Source organism: Hydra vulgaris, chromosome 01, assembly GCF_038396675.1.
Source record: "Hydra vulgaris chromosome 01, alternate assembly HydraT2T_AEP".
Taxonomy (NCBI): domain Eukaryota; kingdom Metazoa; phylum Cnidaria; class Hydrozoa; order Anthoathecata; family Hydridae; genus Hydra; species Hydra vulgaris.
The window spans coordinates 63,862,501-63,878,190 of NC_088920.1; the positions used below are offsets into that span (position 1 = coordinate 63,862,501).

General features: G+C 27.8%; 1 protein-coding gene across 2 annotated transcripts in view; it reads right to left on the bottom strand.

Moving 5' to 3' along the window:
- LOC136075524 (uncharacterized) overlaps window positions 1-10,437 on the bottom strand; it is an 82,070-nt gene extending 71,633 nt beyond the window's left edge. For both annotated transcript variants that reach the window (XM_065788914.1, XM_065788913.1), the window contains exon 1: window positions 10,308-10,437. In XM_065788914.1, the coding sequence (XP_065644986.1) occupies window positions 10,308-10,419 (112 nt within the window). In that variant the 5' untranslated portion in view covers window positions 10,420-10,437. The remainder of the gene's footprint in view (window positions 1-10,307) is intronic.
- Between the last annotated feature and the right edge of the window lie 5,253 nt (window positions 10,438-15,690).

Genomic DNA, 15,690 nt, shown 5'->3' on the forward strand with positions numbered 1-15,690 from the left:
ATATATATATACAGGGCGTTAGCCAAAAATAAATTTTATGCCGCATTTTTGCCGTATTGGGAATTTCTAAAAAACTCAAAAAAACAATTAAAAAAAAATGGGCCATTGACTTTTGGGAATTTTAGGCCCAGTTGGAAAACCCCATTTTACCCCCCACAATTGGGCTATATAAAACACTGATATATATATATTTATATATATATATATATATATATATATATATATATATATACATATATATATATATATATATATATATATATATATATATATATATATATATATATATATATATATATATATATATATATATATATATATATATATATATATATATATATATATATACTTAAATATACATCTGTGCAAATCAGCTTACACGGGCGAAATTAAGCCCATGCAAAATATAAATTTTTGGTAAAAATAAAGTTAGATATTTTTATGTTTTTCAGTAATTCTTTTAAAAACTTCTCAAATGATGTAATTTTGTAAAACTGTTTGTTTTACTAGTTAAAAAAACGAAACTATTTCATTCAGGATATGCTAAAAAAATTATGAAAAAAATAATTTTTGAATATTCTGATGTAAAATCAAAAAATACAAATCAAACAAGTTATTTCAAACAGCTATAACTGTTCTGTATTATTCTGTGTTATGTTAATAGATAAATAATTAGTATGTTAAAAAGCAGGCAAAATATGGATGTGTTGCAACAGAATTTAAAACAATAGTCTGGGTTTTCAGTTTTCTCTGGAAATTTGTCAACTTAAACAATAAGAACTTTTAGATAATAAAGACAATTTCTTTTTATTATAATCACACATTTTGCTTAACTGATTGATAAACTAGTTTGTCGTATTTTAAAGTTATTTAAAGTAGTGCATATATCCCTGTATACTTCCGCGTTAACTTCCTGGTTTTTTTTAAAAAAAGTGGCAGTTTATTTATTATGCTAATATGTAACTTGTTATTAAAAATCCAATATCTCATTTATAATCAACAGATTGCTAATCGATTTTTATAGTATAAATTGAGTATCTGATATAAAGTTATTAAGTTATTTAAGTTTTCAGGTTATTCAAATTTTCAAGTTAAAAAGTAAAGTTTCAGTAAAGAAAATGGCATCTTTTGGAAACAGAGTAACACTAGTAACATATCTGAGTTGGGGTAAAGATGAAGTTTGTGGAAAATCAAAAAAGCTAAATCATGTTTATCTGGGTTAAACTCATCAGTGGAATAAGCCTTTAGTCTTCTTACAATGTTTATATCAGACCAAAGACTCAGAATCAACCACAAAGCACTTCAAACTTTCAAAACAAAACACTTTCTTGGCCATTACAATCAATGATTTAAATTATAGTGAAAATGATCGGAAAATGTAATCAAAAACAACGGAACTCTATTTTGGATCCAATAATTCAACCTGCTACAATAGTAAATGACAAAAAAGACGACGTTGATTACGATAGTTATGGCAATGAAAGTGAATGGAAAATACCTGATTCGAGTGAAAGGGAAGAAACTGTGTTCGATTTTGAAATTGAAGATATTTTGGGCTAATTTATTTAAAATTAATACTTATAAATAATTTATAACTATATATAATCCTTTTGTATGATAAAAATAATACTATATGATTTCTTCATATTTTATTTTTGTTTTTATAGTTGCGCTATATTTAATACATTTAAATATATCTTACAGCAATAAAACTGATATGTAAAATAATACTGCATTTAATACCCTTCTATTGGTTTTATTCATAAAAAAATCTTAAAAGGATTTGTTTGTTTTTAAATTCATATAACACTTTTTTTTATACCCGCCTAGGTAAATCTGCAGTTAAGCGGCGTAAAATAAATATATTATTTTGCTTTTTGCGCTCTCGTTCGTGAAGACTAAAAAAAAAAAAAATTTTAAGTGAACTTTAATCTTTGAGTTTTACATTGTTTAAAAGGATCATGCAGTTTTTTATTGAAAAGAAATATAACAAATTATATTTTCATTTATCTTACCTTATTTAAAATATATAATAATAATAATACATATATATATAGATATATATATATATATATATATAGATATATATATAAACATATATATATATATATATATATATATATATATATATATATATATATATATATATATATATATATATATATTTAAAAATGTGTGGCTATGAAAATAGTCGTTTTATAAACTTAGCAGTTATAGAGGATACTGACGGGAAATGCAAGTTAGAAATGCTGAGAAAATTGGGAATTCTTTATATCTTTGTCGCCAAATAAATTCATGAAGATGCGATGTAAATAAATCTTCATAGGTTCCAAACTGTTGTCGCAGTTTACACTTAGCAGGCATCCATAAATTCTCAATGTTTTGAGTATGGATTTCGTTATCCAACGGATCAACAAAGTGACGTTCATGGAAAACAACAGCATGCGAATAAATTCCATCATTTAGCCTTTCAATCCCAGCATAAGATGCCCATCCGTCTGAAACGATATGGCTTCCAGGCAAAATGAATTCTAATATTGCGTTTTAAAGACTTTTAGCAGACCTATCTGGAACTTCTACCAAAAAACACTTCTGCGAAACCCTTTCAATACCACCAAAAACACCCAATGACCTGGTCGCCATTGCCCGTGATGGTATTTGAGATGAAAAAACTTCGATTCATCAATTTCAACTACAATCTGTGTCCCGTCAGCATTGATACCACCTATACCTGCAGGATTTGTTTTGAGTTCAACTTCACAAACATTGCGACAAAAGTTGGCCCAATCAGCTAAAGTATGACTAGCGTCATTCATACCGGCTTCATGTTGGATTTCTTTTTGAGGCATATTTTGACTCCAGCCATAAATATAATAAATTATCTTTTGTAGTGGTAACCTACTTGGGCTAAAAAAGGATTCTTCTCTAACACTTTGCCTCTGTTTGCATTTCTTGCAGTACCAACGGAAAAAATCCTCAGCATCTTTATATGCGCTTAAACCAAATGGTTGTTGACAAGTGTTACACTGTAAGCTATTTTTTATAAGTCTACGCCTTGCTAGCCTCTGTAAAGCACTTAGTGGTTCTCTTATGCTGTGACTAAGCTCTGTTAAACGCCAATTTTTATCTAACACAACCTGTTCAGAAAAGATTTCATCAACTCCAACAATAGTCAAAGGGGCACTTGGACATCCACGACCAACTTGTTGCATAGCCATCTAATTAAACATGTAAATATTTAAATACGCTAAACAAGTAATATTAATTTAATAATATCTATTTATAAAGTGAAAAAAATTTTTAATTAACGATAAAACTTTAATGGAAGCTTACCTGGAATAATATAAATACAAAACTTTGAAATTAAAAATCTAAACTTTAACGCACTTAAAAACTTTCAACTTTAAAAACTGCCAAAAAAACTCCAAAACAAAATTTAAAACTCAAATGAAACCTAATAATTGCTTTTAAATTTATTTTTAATAAATATTAAATAGAATTACATTCTATTGCGTAACACAACTATACGCTCACCATCGTTGATTTTTTATGTAAAAAGTATAATATTATTTTACGCCGCTTAACTGCAGATTTACCCACGCCTATATCATATAAGAAAAATATATTTAAAAAGTATATATATATATATTTTTTTTTTCTTCTAATAATTCACCTCCCCAAGGCCGAGACGGTACTACAGATGAGGAGGCTACTTGTGGTCATAACCCTCTCTCAACTCTCTAACTCCGAAACACAAACCTTGATGAATATGGCCGCTGCGTGGAGAAACAAGTTGAGCGCGGTACTACCAGGGACATGGCAGGAATCGAACTCGAAACCTCTCGCTTATGAAACGAGCGCTCTACCACTACACCACTACCGCATGTATAACATACCGTATGTATACCGCATATATAACAGAATCTTAAAAAATCTATTTGTACTAAGTCTCTTAGAAATTAAAAATTAAATTACCTCAAATGTGAACTTATATATCACATCAACATAACATACATTTTCTTCTAATTTCCGAAAAGAATATAAAATCATTTACGAGTTCATAAAAGAGTATGATAGTAAATTGAACAAAAATGTAAAAACCAAAATTTTAGTCTAAACAGTTGAAAAACAATTGTAAAAGAATAGAACTTTTTGGTTCTAGGCTTATTTTTAAAAAGACTTAAATATAATTGTCACTATATCTTTAAAGCTTAGAGATTTAAATTTTTAAAATTTATTTTAACTTACAAAGATCAAAAAAATGAATCAACTAAAGAAGCGCAGTAAAAAATGTTATATTTTATTTCATTATTTTAATAAGACAATATATTAATACTCAAATAGATCTTGCAAAATTGCTATGTTCATTTCAAAACTTTTTAAGCAAACGTCACGAAGCTTGAATAAAGAAACCTTTTTTACTTTATTGATTAGTTTATCAAAATCAGATTCTTTAAACTTATCTTCAGCCGTTGGAGTTAGATGGTTATACTCATCATCAATTTCAGAAATGAGATCACATATATCAATATCATCACAGCAATTAATTGGATCAATCACTGCCTATTGGTTCAATTTCTTCATTCGGTATATCAATATTGTAATAATTCTCATTTCCTTTATTTTTATGGTCTGTATAATCCTAGTTTATCAAAACGGAGAGTACATAATCTCTTGAGATTATGTACTCTCCGTTTTGATAAACTAGGTTCTGGACAATCTTTGTTTCTACTTAATATTTGAGTATCACAAGAAGACCGCTCAGTCAACTATGCTATAACATCTACATCTACCGATGCTTCTTGTGCTTCTTTTATAATCTGTTCAAAAGTGTTTATAAAATCATCAAAAGATAATAGCATAGCCTTTGTATGTTGTAATCCAATATCAATTGACATATTTTTTTGCTAAAGCAATTGACTGAAAATGTGAAGCTTTGAGAACAAGTGATATCAAATAGTTGTGAGCACAACAAATTCATAAGATTTTATTTGTTTTATTAAAAATGCAGCATGAGTTTTACAATCTGGATGACTATTTTTATATTTATCTTGCGCAAGACTAATTTCTTTTATCTGGTATTTCACAGCTTTTATACTTTTAAAGCAATATTCCCATCAAGTATTGTTTGGCGCCTTCAGATTAATTTTTAAATATTTTACATAAAAAGCCTATCGCTTTGTTGATGCAGCAAAAATTTTATAAATTATTTAATGTAGTTAAATAATTTTGACTTTAATAGTGTTTTTAACGCTATCATTTATAACTAAATTGATGTTATGCCCATCACACAGCGTATACCATGCTTTGTTGTTGACTTCTAAAATTTGACTTTTTACTCCCTTATATTTTCCTTTCGTATTGCTTGCATTGTCAGACAACTGACCTCGGAAATCATAAATCTTAATTCCTAATATTTCTAATTCCTCAATACGAACGTTTGCTAAATTTTCTCCGGTTGATGACATTATATTTACAAAGTTTAACTGACTTGAACTTTTGGTCCACTATTATAACACACCGAATAATGATGGACAACTGGTCTTTCTTGCAAAAATCTGGTGTAGATCTATCATTACTGAAAAGTATTATGATGATTTAATATTACTTACTATTGTATGTAAAACTCTAGAAGCTAGTTGTAAGATAATTTCGATTTGACTTTTCACAGAAAAATATGATGTAACTCTTTTTTCTGTATCAGTGATTGATTTTAAATGCATTTTGAGTCCTAGAACAAAACCAGCATGTAATTCAATTACTCCTAAAAAATTACCATTACTTAGTTCAAAGAGTTTTTCTTTGCTGCCCCTAAAAGCTAAATTTTGTTTGCTTAAAAACAATACCGCTTTTACAATACATTTTAAAATTATTCCTCATCTACCTTTTTCTTAGTTGAACACATCTTCATTGAGATGATCAATTCCTGTTCTGGGTTTAAAGTTAAATTCTAGAATTCGCCATTTATGCACTAATTCAAGATGTTGCTTTAAAGATTCATGTTCAGATAATCGTATTCCTGTATGAGCATAATCAGAAAATCCACTTGAAGTTATGCTTATCTTTACCAATGAAAACAAATGACAAAAGAAGCAGAAACTTTTTCCTGTTGAATTAGAATATCAGGCCTTGTTAAGAAGCGTTACGCAGCTCGCATTTTGCCTTCGAAAAGGCGATTTGCCTACGCGATCAGCAGTTTTTCGCTGCACAAAACCATTATTCTTTAAGAATATTCAAATTATCTTTTGATGTTGTTAACGTGACGTTTATTCAGAAAAAAAAGTTGTAAGTAAAAGCATTTAACCGCAATTGTAAACTAATAGATTTTTTGTTAAAGAAACAGTAATAATTTTTTTGTTGTTGTTAAAAATTAGTTAAAAAAAATAAAGTGTTTTAAGTTTTATCTTCAAGAATTAAATATATAAATTCCTTTTAAATATAAAAATTATTTTTTGTCATAATAGTTTAAAAAATGCACGATTTATTTTAATGTAAAAATTTGATCAATAAGATAATTTTTTTATTGTTAATTCAATAATGTAAAGTTTTAATGACGTTTGTTTAATTTATGAAAATAAATTATGATCACGAATTTGTTACCCGTAACTAATAAATATAAAAAAAACACTCTTTATTGTTTAAAAACATAATTAAAAAGAGTTCACAAAATAAATAAGAAAAAATTTATTAACAGTTAATAAAATAACCAAAAACCAACTGTAAAACTATAAGAAAAGAAGCAAATATTATTTTATGTTTTATGAAAAAAATACTTTTTTTTAAATAAAATTTAGTTCATATTTGAAAAAAATAATAAAAATAATTTTTCAAATAGGAACTTAGATTTTATTTGTAACTTGTTATAGTGAGAAAAAAAAAACTGTTTGTATGATTTTTAACGCATTAATAAAATAACTTTATTTACAATGCGATACTTGAAAAGACGCTAGTGATGCAAGATAACTTCTAATAATACAAAATATATTTGCTGAGTTAAGTTACTTAGAAATGTGTTACGCATTTTTGTTATGCAGCGAAATCTCATAACAAGGCCTGGAATATATAAGCTAATTTCTTAACTCTTTTTCACCATTTTTTATTTGTCGGTAAAAAAAGTGTTACTGAAACATCTTTATTGAGAATTTCTTTTATAATGGATATCTTTAATACTTTTTGGTGACTGCTCTACCAAAAACATCTGTTGTTTGTGGTCGATGTAACAGGCCATGTTGCAGGATCTAATATATCATAATTGCATTTTGGTTGAGTGATGCTTTCCATTTGTAAATTATCACTAATTTCTGAAGCTCTGTTAGATATAATATCCTCAATATTGATGCTATTGGATCCTGATTTGCCATCTACTTTCTTGCTCTGGGTATCAATGTTTTGAAATTGTGGCTCATTCATATCTTCTTCAACATTATCATTTTCAAGTTGAGATTTACCATTTAAATTGCATATTTTGAATAAAGTAATGTTAGAAACTGACGAACTTTTGCCTCGTTTAAAAAATTTATCTAATGATCCAGCAAGGCTATTTAATTCTGCTACTTTCCAGATCTGTTTTACTCTTTTTTGTGTGCCACTTTCATAACATCTTTTCAACACTTGAGGTAATTAAATGCTGTATATATACTTAAATTAAACAACAAGTGAGTTTAAAAATGTTAAACAAAACTGATTAAAAAATAAATAAAAACTAACAATTTAAAACAATAAAACAACAGATATATTAGTATAATAAAACAACAGAACTTAAACGTTGGGGGCCCAGTGCAGTTGCACTTTCGAAAGCACGGCTCTTCTCTCCCATCATTTTAAGGTTGCCTCTCTTTTTTCTGCAAATACTATCATGTTTGCTGCTTAAAATATTCCAACACGGTTGCTGCTCAAAATTATTGTGCATGATTGATATCACATATTATTGATTTTCAAATAAAAGGAAATGTCGTATCCTGTTTGGGCTCACCCCCATTTTGATTACTTCTGACATTTTGAACAGCTTCCTCTAAATCCATAGAATAAGTTTGCTCTGTAGCATTCTCTTGTTACAGAGGAAACCATTCAAAAATTTTTTTGATTGTAAACTCATCTATGAGGAGGTAGCGTGGTTAAAAGATATATAAGTATATATAAAAAGCAAGACTTTACAATTTTTGATAGAAATAGATTTTCAATCATGAAATCATGCTTTGTATATACAAATATATGTCAAAATTATTAATTAAACTTTTTATATAGATTTTAAATAAATTAATAATAATAATTTGAAGCAATTTTAAATCAAAAGCACAAACAAAACTTTTAAAACAACCGGTACTACAACAAAGAATTTTTTCTAAACTAGCAAAATTCATTCAGTAAACTGGTACTTATTAAGGTAATCATTACAACTAGTGTATATCTATTAACAAAAGCCTAGATCTGGATTAAAAAATGAATTTTTGAAATTTTTTTTTGCTCAGTCATAGTTGAACAAATAGTAAAATGACATAAAACATTAATTTTTGTGTGCAAAAAGTCAAGGTTTTTTTATGGTATTCACTGTCTTGATAAAATATCTAAATTGTATTATTTTGTAGCAAGAAAGAATACTACAACAATATTCTGAAAAAGTTCAATAGCGGTCAAACTCGCAATAACAAAACATATTTCAAACTAGACTTCAAAATAATATTCATAAAAAACTTCATCGTGGTACAAACATTTTGTGTGTTAAAACTTATTTTTATAAACATATGATTGGATCATGAGCTGAAACTGAGGAGGCTTCTATAGCAAGAGTGGTATCTTAATTTACCTATTATATAAGATATTAAATGTTTAATTGTACTATAAAGCATGGTTGTAAAATAAAAGTCTTAAAAAATGGGTAATAAACATAACTATAAAGCATAAACAATAACATGTTTATAACACCTGTTTTCAACATAAATTATGAGCTTAGTTAAAGATTGTAAAAGTTAAAGATTGTAAAATTTATAGAGTTTTGATTTGTAGTTAAAGCTGGTTTCAAGGAGATTTTCAAATTGAGCTTGAGTAAACTTGGCTTATACTTAAATTAGGATGTATCAATTTATTATACTATATCTGATACCAATTGTCCAATTGAATTTAAATCTAATGAACATGTGTCAAAATATATAAAACAAAGTAGTTTCCCAAGAAAAGAAAAGAAGGTATTATAAAAGCTATGATAAAAATAATATAGAACTATGAAAACAACATTTAATTATTTTAACTTTATTAAAAAACTCTTTGAAGATGTTATTTAAAATTTAATTTTCAATTAAAAATACAGGCCTCGGTGGAGTAAATGAGTGCAAGAGCGGAGAAAAGCTCTCCTAAAATGAACACAGCGAGTCATGCAAGCTACTCTCGTAAAAGCTTTTTACAAGAGCTTTTGGTTTTTACAAGAGCTATCTGTTTATTCATTAAAAAATTGCTTATAAATACAAAACTTGGTTTTATACTTGCTACAAGCATGTTTAAAACATTAATATTGCAAGAATATATACATAACAAGCGTTATTTATTGCGCCATTAAAAAACTTTGTAGGCAAGATATTGTCATTGGGTTTTCACACTAATAAAGTGTAATAATTTTATATATATCAAATAGTCCAATCTAATCAAAATGATTTGCATTTTTTTTTTTAAATGACTTTGTGTTTTTCATTTTAGTTACAATGATAATTATACTTTTGAGAGAAAAAATTACAATTTTGCAAAAGCCATAAGTTGCTCCCATTAACCATTTTAGGGAAGTGTAAGAGAGAGCTGTGTTAGCTTCCTGCTGAGGCCTGAAAATACATTATTAAGATGAGCATTATTGAGTGAATTTCTCAAAGGTTTTTTGAATAATAAAGTCACCTTCCAATGCTCCAAAGGGCCGCTATAGTCAGAGAGGCTTCTAACTTGTTTGAAACACTGTTTTAACCCTAAACCCAAAACCTTGGCCGCTGCACAAATAAATAGATTGAGAATCTACTTGCAGAGGAGTAGAGTGGATTTGAACCTTGAACTTCATGATTGTGAGCCTAAAGTTCTACTACTAATCTAAAGTTACTGCAGATTAAGTAAAATCTACTGCATATTAGGTAATGAACTACTATTACTAGCAATTTAAAAAGTTTTAGAAAACCTAATGTGATAAAACTTTACAAAACAACATGTAAACACTTTAAAAAGTTTTTCTTGCATGTATTTTCTTAACTCTAGGTAAAGAAGTACATGAAAAAAATCTTTTGAAATAAAAACTATCAAGAAACAGTCAAATAGAGAAAATATCAATTATATTTTACCATTCCTTCGTTCTATTGCTGTTTCCAAAAGACAATCATAAACCCTCTTCTCTTTGGAAACAGCAAAATCAAGTAGATTGTATGTGTTTGGTTTTTTTTTGTTGTTATTCATAACTTTTCAATTTTTCTAAATTCAAATACATACTATTATTTAATCAATTAAGTATTTATTATATGTATACATTTAATAGCTTTTTTTTATAAACTTTGTTTGAACGTGTAGTTTGTCAACTGATTTTAATAAGTAAAAAAAGTAGTGAGTAAAGGTAAGAGTCAGACAACATGATACACTTTTGATTTCTGATTCATAACAATATTTTTAATAACGCTTAACTGAAGGTTTATCATACATATATCTACATATATAGATAGATAGATATATATATTATATATATCTATATATCTATAATAATATATATAATATATATATATATATATATATATATATATATATATATATATATATATTTATATATATATATATATGTATATATATATATATATATATATATATATATATATATATATATATATATATATATATATATACATATATATATATATATATATATTTATATATATATATATATATATATATATATATATATATATATATATATATATATGTATATATATATATATATAAATTCATACTCCTAACTGGTTCTCAGAAAGTTTTTCCGTATTTTGTTGACACAAAAAAAAAATTAAAATGCAGGACCGGAATTTTTTTATATAACTTTAGAGACAGGCTGCCCCAACTAAACCCTCAGTCGATGTAGCAGTACTCCCTTGCGAGTCAGGCTATAAGATAGTCAATGTACCAGCATTCCGTTGCGAGTCAGGCTATTTGTCAGTCAATGTAGCAGCACTCCGTTGCGAGTCAGCCTATAAGATAGTCGATATAGCAACACTCCGCGCATGATTTACACCAAAAAAAAAATAAAAGTATTGTTTATAATATTAAAAACATTAAGAATCATTTATACTCCCAAAGGCATCAATCTATAGGTGTATATATATATATATAAATATATATATATATATATATATATATATATATATATATATATATATATATATATATATATATATATATATATATATATATATATATATTACAAATTTTATGACTTCCATTCCAATTTTCTCATATTAAAATTCTTCATTAAAGGTGGCAAAATTTGATTCAATTTAATTCCTTTGCAGAATACTGAATTCTGTCCAATATTCAATAAAAATATTTGTACGGAATTTAGTATTCGGCATCAAAATTTTTATTATTTAGTATTATTCAGCACAATAATTTATTGTATTGAAGAATATGATAGTCCTTAGATATTCTGTTGTAATGACAATGCATATCCTCATTTTTAACTCACATATTTTTTAGTTGACATTTTTTTCTAATTTGATAACATTTATTCTATACCTAGACGCGCAAAAAGGTTTTAAGTACATCTACTCACACATATTATTATGTATATGAATAGTGGTTGACGATATATATATATATATATATATATATATATATATATATATATATATATATATATATATATATATATATATATATATATATATATATATATACATTAGGGATATGACTTTTTAATTTTTTTTCAAATAAAATGTTTCCTGTATCATAAATCGATGAACTTTTACCTAAAATCATGAAAAAAGGCCCAAATAGCTTTCTGCAACAAAAAAAGGTCACCCCCAAAATAAAAATTTGATTTACCATTTTTATACATTCATTTTTGACCGATGTTTTAATCTTAAGCTTAATTCTCAGCTTAGTTCTATTTATTTCATTATTTTGTTATGAATTTATAAATATAACGCCACTCGTTACCATGGCAACGAAACGGCCGTGTGCCGGCAAATACTTGGAATTGTTATGTGATGACGTCATTGTGTTACCACGGTGATATAGACGACTGTAACAGACTGTAGAAGATTATAGAACTTAGTAGAACATTCTGGAAGCTCTAAATAATTATATAAGCGAGCTGCTGTCAGAGCTCAGTGTTGATAATGTGAATAGTTCTATGAAGTACTCTGCGTGTAACTGAGCTAATAAGGAACTACTGTAGCGAACTAAAGACGCTGTAAGTGTACGAAGTATAAGTAGTTGTAGCATTATTGTTAGGATACGGACTGGATTATCGAACTGTTATCAACATTGACTGGATTATCGAACTATAATTGGATTACTATACAGTTAAAGTATTTTATTAATTAAACGACTTTATTAAACGGATATTTACGCTCAGCTATCCGTAAAGTCGTAACAATATTATATGATGTCTCACAAGAAAAGTCATACCACAGTAACAAAGAACAAGAAAACTTGGACTAAAAATTTGGTGAGATTTCAAGAGTCACACAGAAGAAGAGGAAGCGTGGCTGAAGAAGAACATTCACTCGATGAAAAATCCAGAATACCACTTCAATTGCAGATCGTAGGAAGATACCAGTTTCTCGGAGCATATGTTAAAGGAAGAAAAGAACAAATAGACCAAATTTCTAAGGAAATTACAAAATTGTGGGACAATAAACTGAATTTTCCACGTGTGTCTGATCAAGTGATAAGAGCAAAGCTTATGAAGGTGCTGAAGGTCTATGATGAATGTGTCAAGCGTGGAAAATATGATGTTCTCAATGCATTATTTGACATCACGAAAGTGAATGGCCAGTGGTTATCCTCGGAAGATAAACGTCTATACCACCTACAAAAAGAAAGTAAAGGACAGGTGGGGTACTCAACAGGACAAGTGGCAAGTAAAGAAACCATTCACCCTTCCAAGAGAAGGAAAGTCCAGTCTGGAACAGCAATACCTTCCACATCACAAGTCCTGTCTACCACAGACAGTGGTACTGAATCTGAAAACTGCAAAAGTAAGAGTGAAGATGATGAAGACGACGACGGTCATAAAGACGATGATGAGGACACTCAGAAAAAAACTAGAAAGCACTACAAAAGTAAATTTGCTGTAAGTATGGTTACATCAAGTGGAGTTTCCACAAAGAAAGCTGCTAAAATATGCAATGTATTATCACAACAAGGTATTGATATTCCAACTCCAAGTCAATCAGCAATTTACAAGTCCATATTCAAAGAGGCAGATAAATTAAAAAAAGAAATGATACAACAACTTAAAATGGAACAGTGGTCCTTACACTTTGACGGCAAACGAATAGATGATAAGGAATATCAGGTAGTTGTACTTCAGAATGAAAGAACTGACGTGAAACTTGATGCACTGCGTTTAAAAGATGGCAAAGCTGAAACTGTTGCTGAAAAAATTGCCAAACTTATTGATGAATACAATTTGTGGAATTCAATTAAGATGATCATTACTGATACAACAAACGTCAATACTGGGAAGAGAAATGGAGTTGTTGTGAAGTTGCAACGTATGTTTAAATTAAAGGGTGTCACAATACCACAATTTATCGGTTGTCAGCATCACGTACTAGACAGGATTCTCCGTCTGGTGATGGACGAAGAACTTGGGGGTGATACCAAATCTCCAAACATTGAATACCCATTTGTGTCTGAACTGTTGAATAAGTATGATGAACTGAAGGATAAGTTTGTGAATGGAACTGTAGAAATTCTTGATAAATCAGGGTGGAGAGACGATATGAAGTTTTTGTACCATTTAACAAGAGTGTTTAGGTTCTATGAAGAACAAAGAAACTTCCCTCTGATTCACTTTCAGAACATTCCTAATATGAGCAATGCCAGATGGAACTCAAGAGCCATTCTCGCCATTCTGGCGTTCATTCTTATGCCTGAAGCGAGAAAGAATTTGGAGAAGGTTTGCAGGTTCATTTCATATGAGTGGGCAGAACATTGGTTTAGTAGTCAAAAGTACAATGACAATGACTTCAAGAATTTATCTGATGTATTGAAGCCTTACAAAAAGGCATTGCAGTCATTCAAAAATCACTGGAAGAAAGAGCCATCCGTCATCGACATACCACGAAGTAATCAGATAGCTGAACGTGCAATCAAGGTGATGCAAGACCTGTATGCTTCCTGCAGAAAGAAAGACAAACTGCAACTTCGATTCATTCTAAGTAATAAGCGCTAGACTCTTTATGAGACGTGAGCATCATGTGACCCATGTACTAAACACAGTAGGCCTATAGACACAGACAGTTATGTATATTGTTGTACTAGACGCTTTGATACTGTTAATTTTGTAATACTTGTATAATTATATATCACATAATGTTTTTTGTTATATCACAGTACATGTTGCATAAATAAATAAAAAAACAACAGGAGTATGACTCTTACAACATCTTCAGCCTTTAATATTCATTTACTGTACAAAAGTGTACCTATTGAAAATTCGATTTTTTGGTTTTGGGGTGACCTTTTTTCAAAATATGTCAAAATGAAACATCTATTCGTTCTTTTTACATAAAAGTTCATTGAATTACGATACAGGCCTAGTAGGTTGCAAAAAAGTCATATCCCTAATATACATATATATATATACATATATATATATATATGTGTATATATATATATATATATATATATATATATATATATATATATATATACATATATATATATACATATATATATATATATATATATATATACATATATACATATATATATACATATATATATATGCATATACACTGGCGAGCAAAAAAAAGTGAACAGTACAATTTTTCAGTAAATTATGTATTATTAATCAATTAAAAATATAATATATATATATATATATATATATATATATATATATATATATATATATATATATATATATATATATATATATATATATATATATATTGGTGGGACCAAAAAGAAAATTATTTCAAAAAGTGCAGAACAACAAAAAGCCTGTAAAAATCAAAAATGGTCAAAGAATGATAAAGAGCCACAAAACATTTAGAACATGCTGTGGTAACTTTGATTGGCTAAATTCTAAGATTTTGGCAGTCGTTCTAGAATAAAAGATAAGAAAAATTAGAGAATCCCTGGGCATTAACAAAGCAAGAGTTTGATATGAGATAGGTATTGGGTAAGGTGTTCTAAATCGAGATGACTGGGATAAGGTTAAGTCAAAAACTTGGGGACTCATTTTGACAAAAAATAAACTGAGGTCATTATTATACTATTTAATTAATTTTTATATTTTACGCTTATAATGTTTTCTTTTTAAACAGACTGTTTTATGTTATTTTGTAACATTTTATTATTATCTGATGACACTGACCACAATAGGTTAGCGAAATATCGTTAATATATTATTGTATCAAAATATATTTAAAAATAGTTATATGCTAATGTATAAATATGTATATATATATATATATATATATATATATATATATATATATATATATA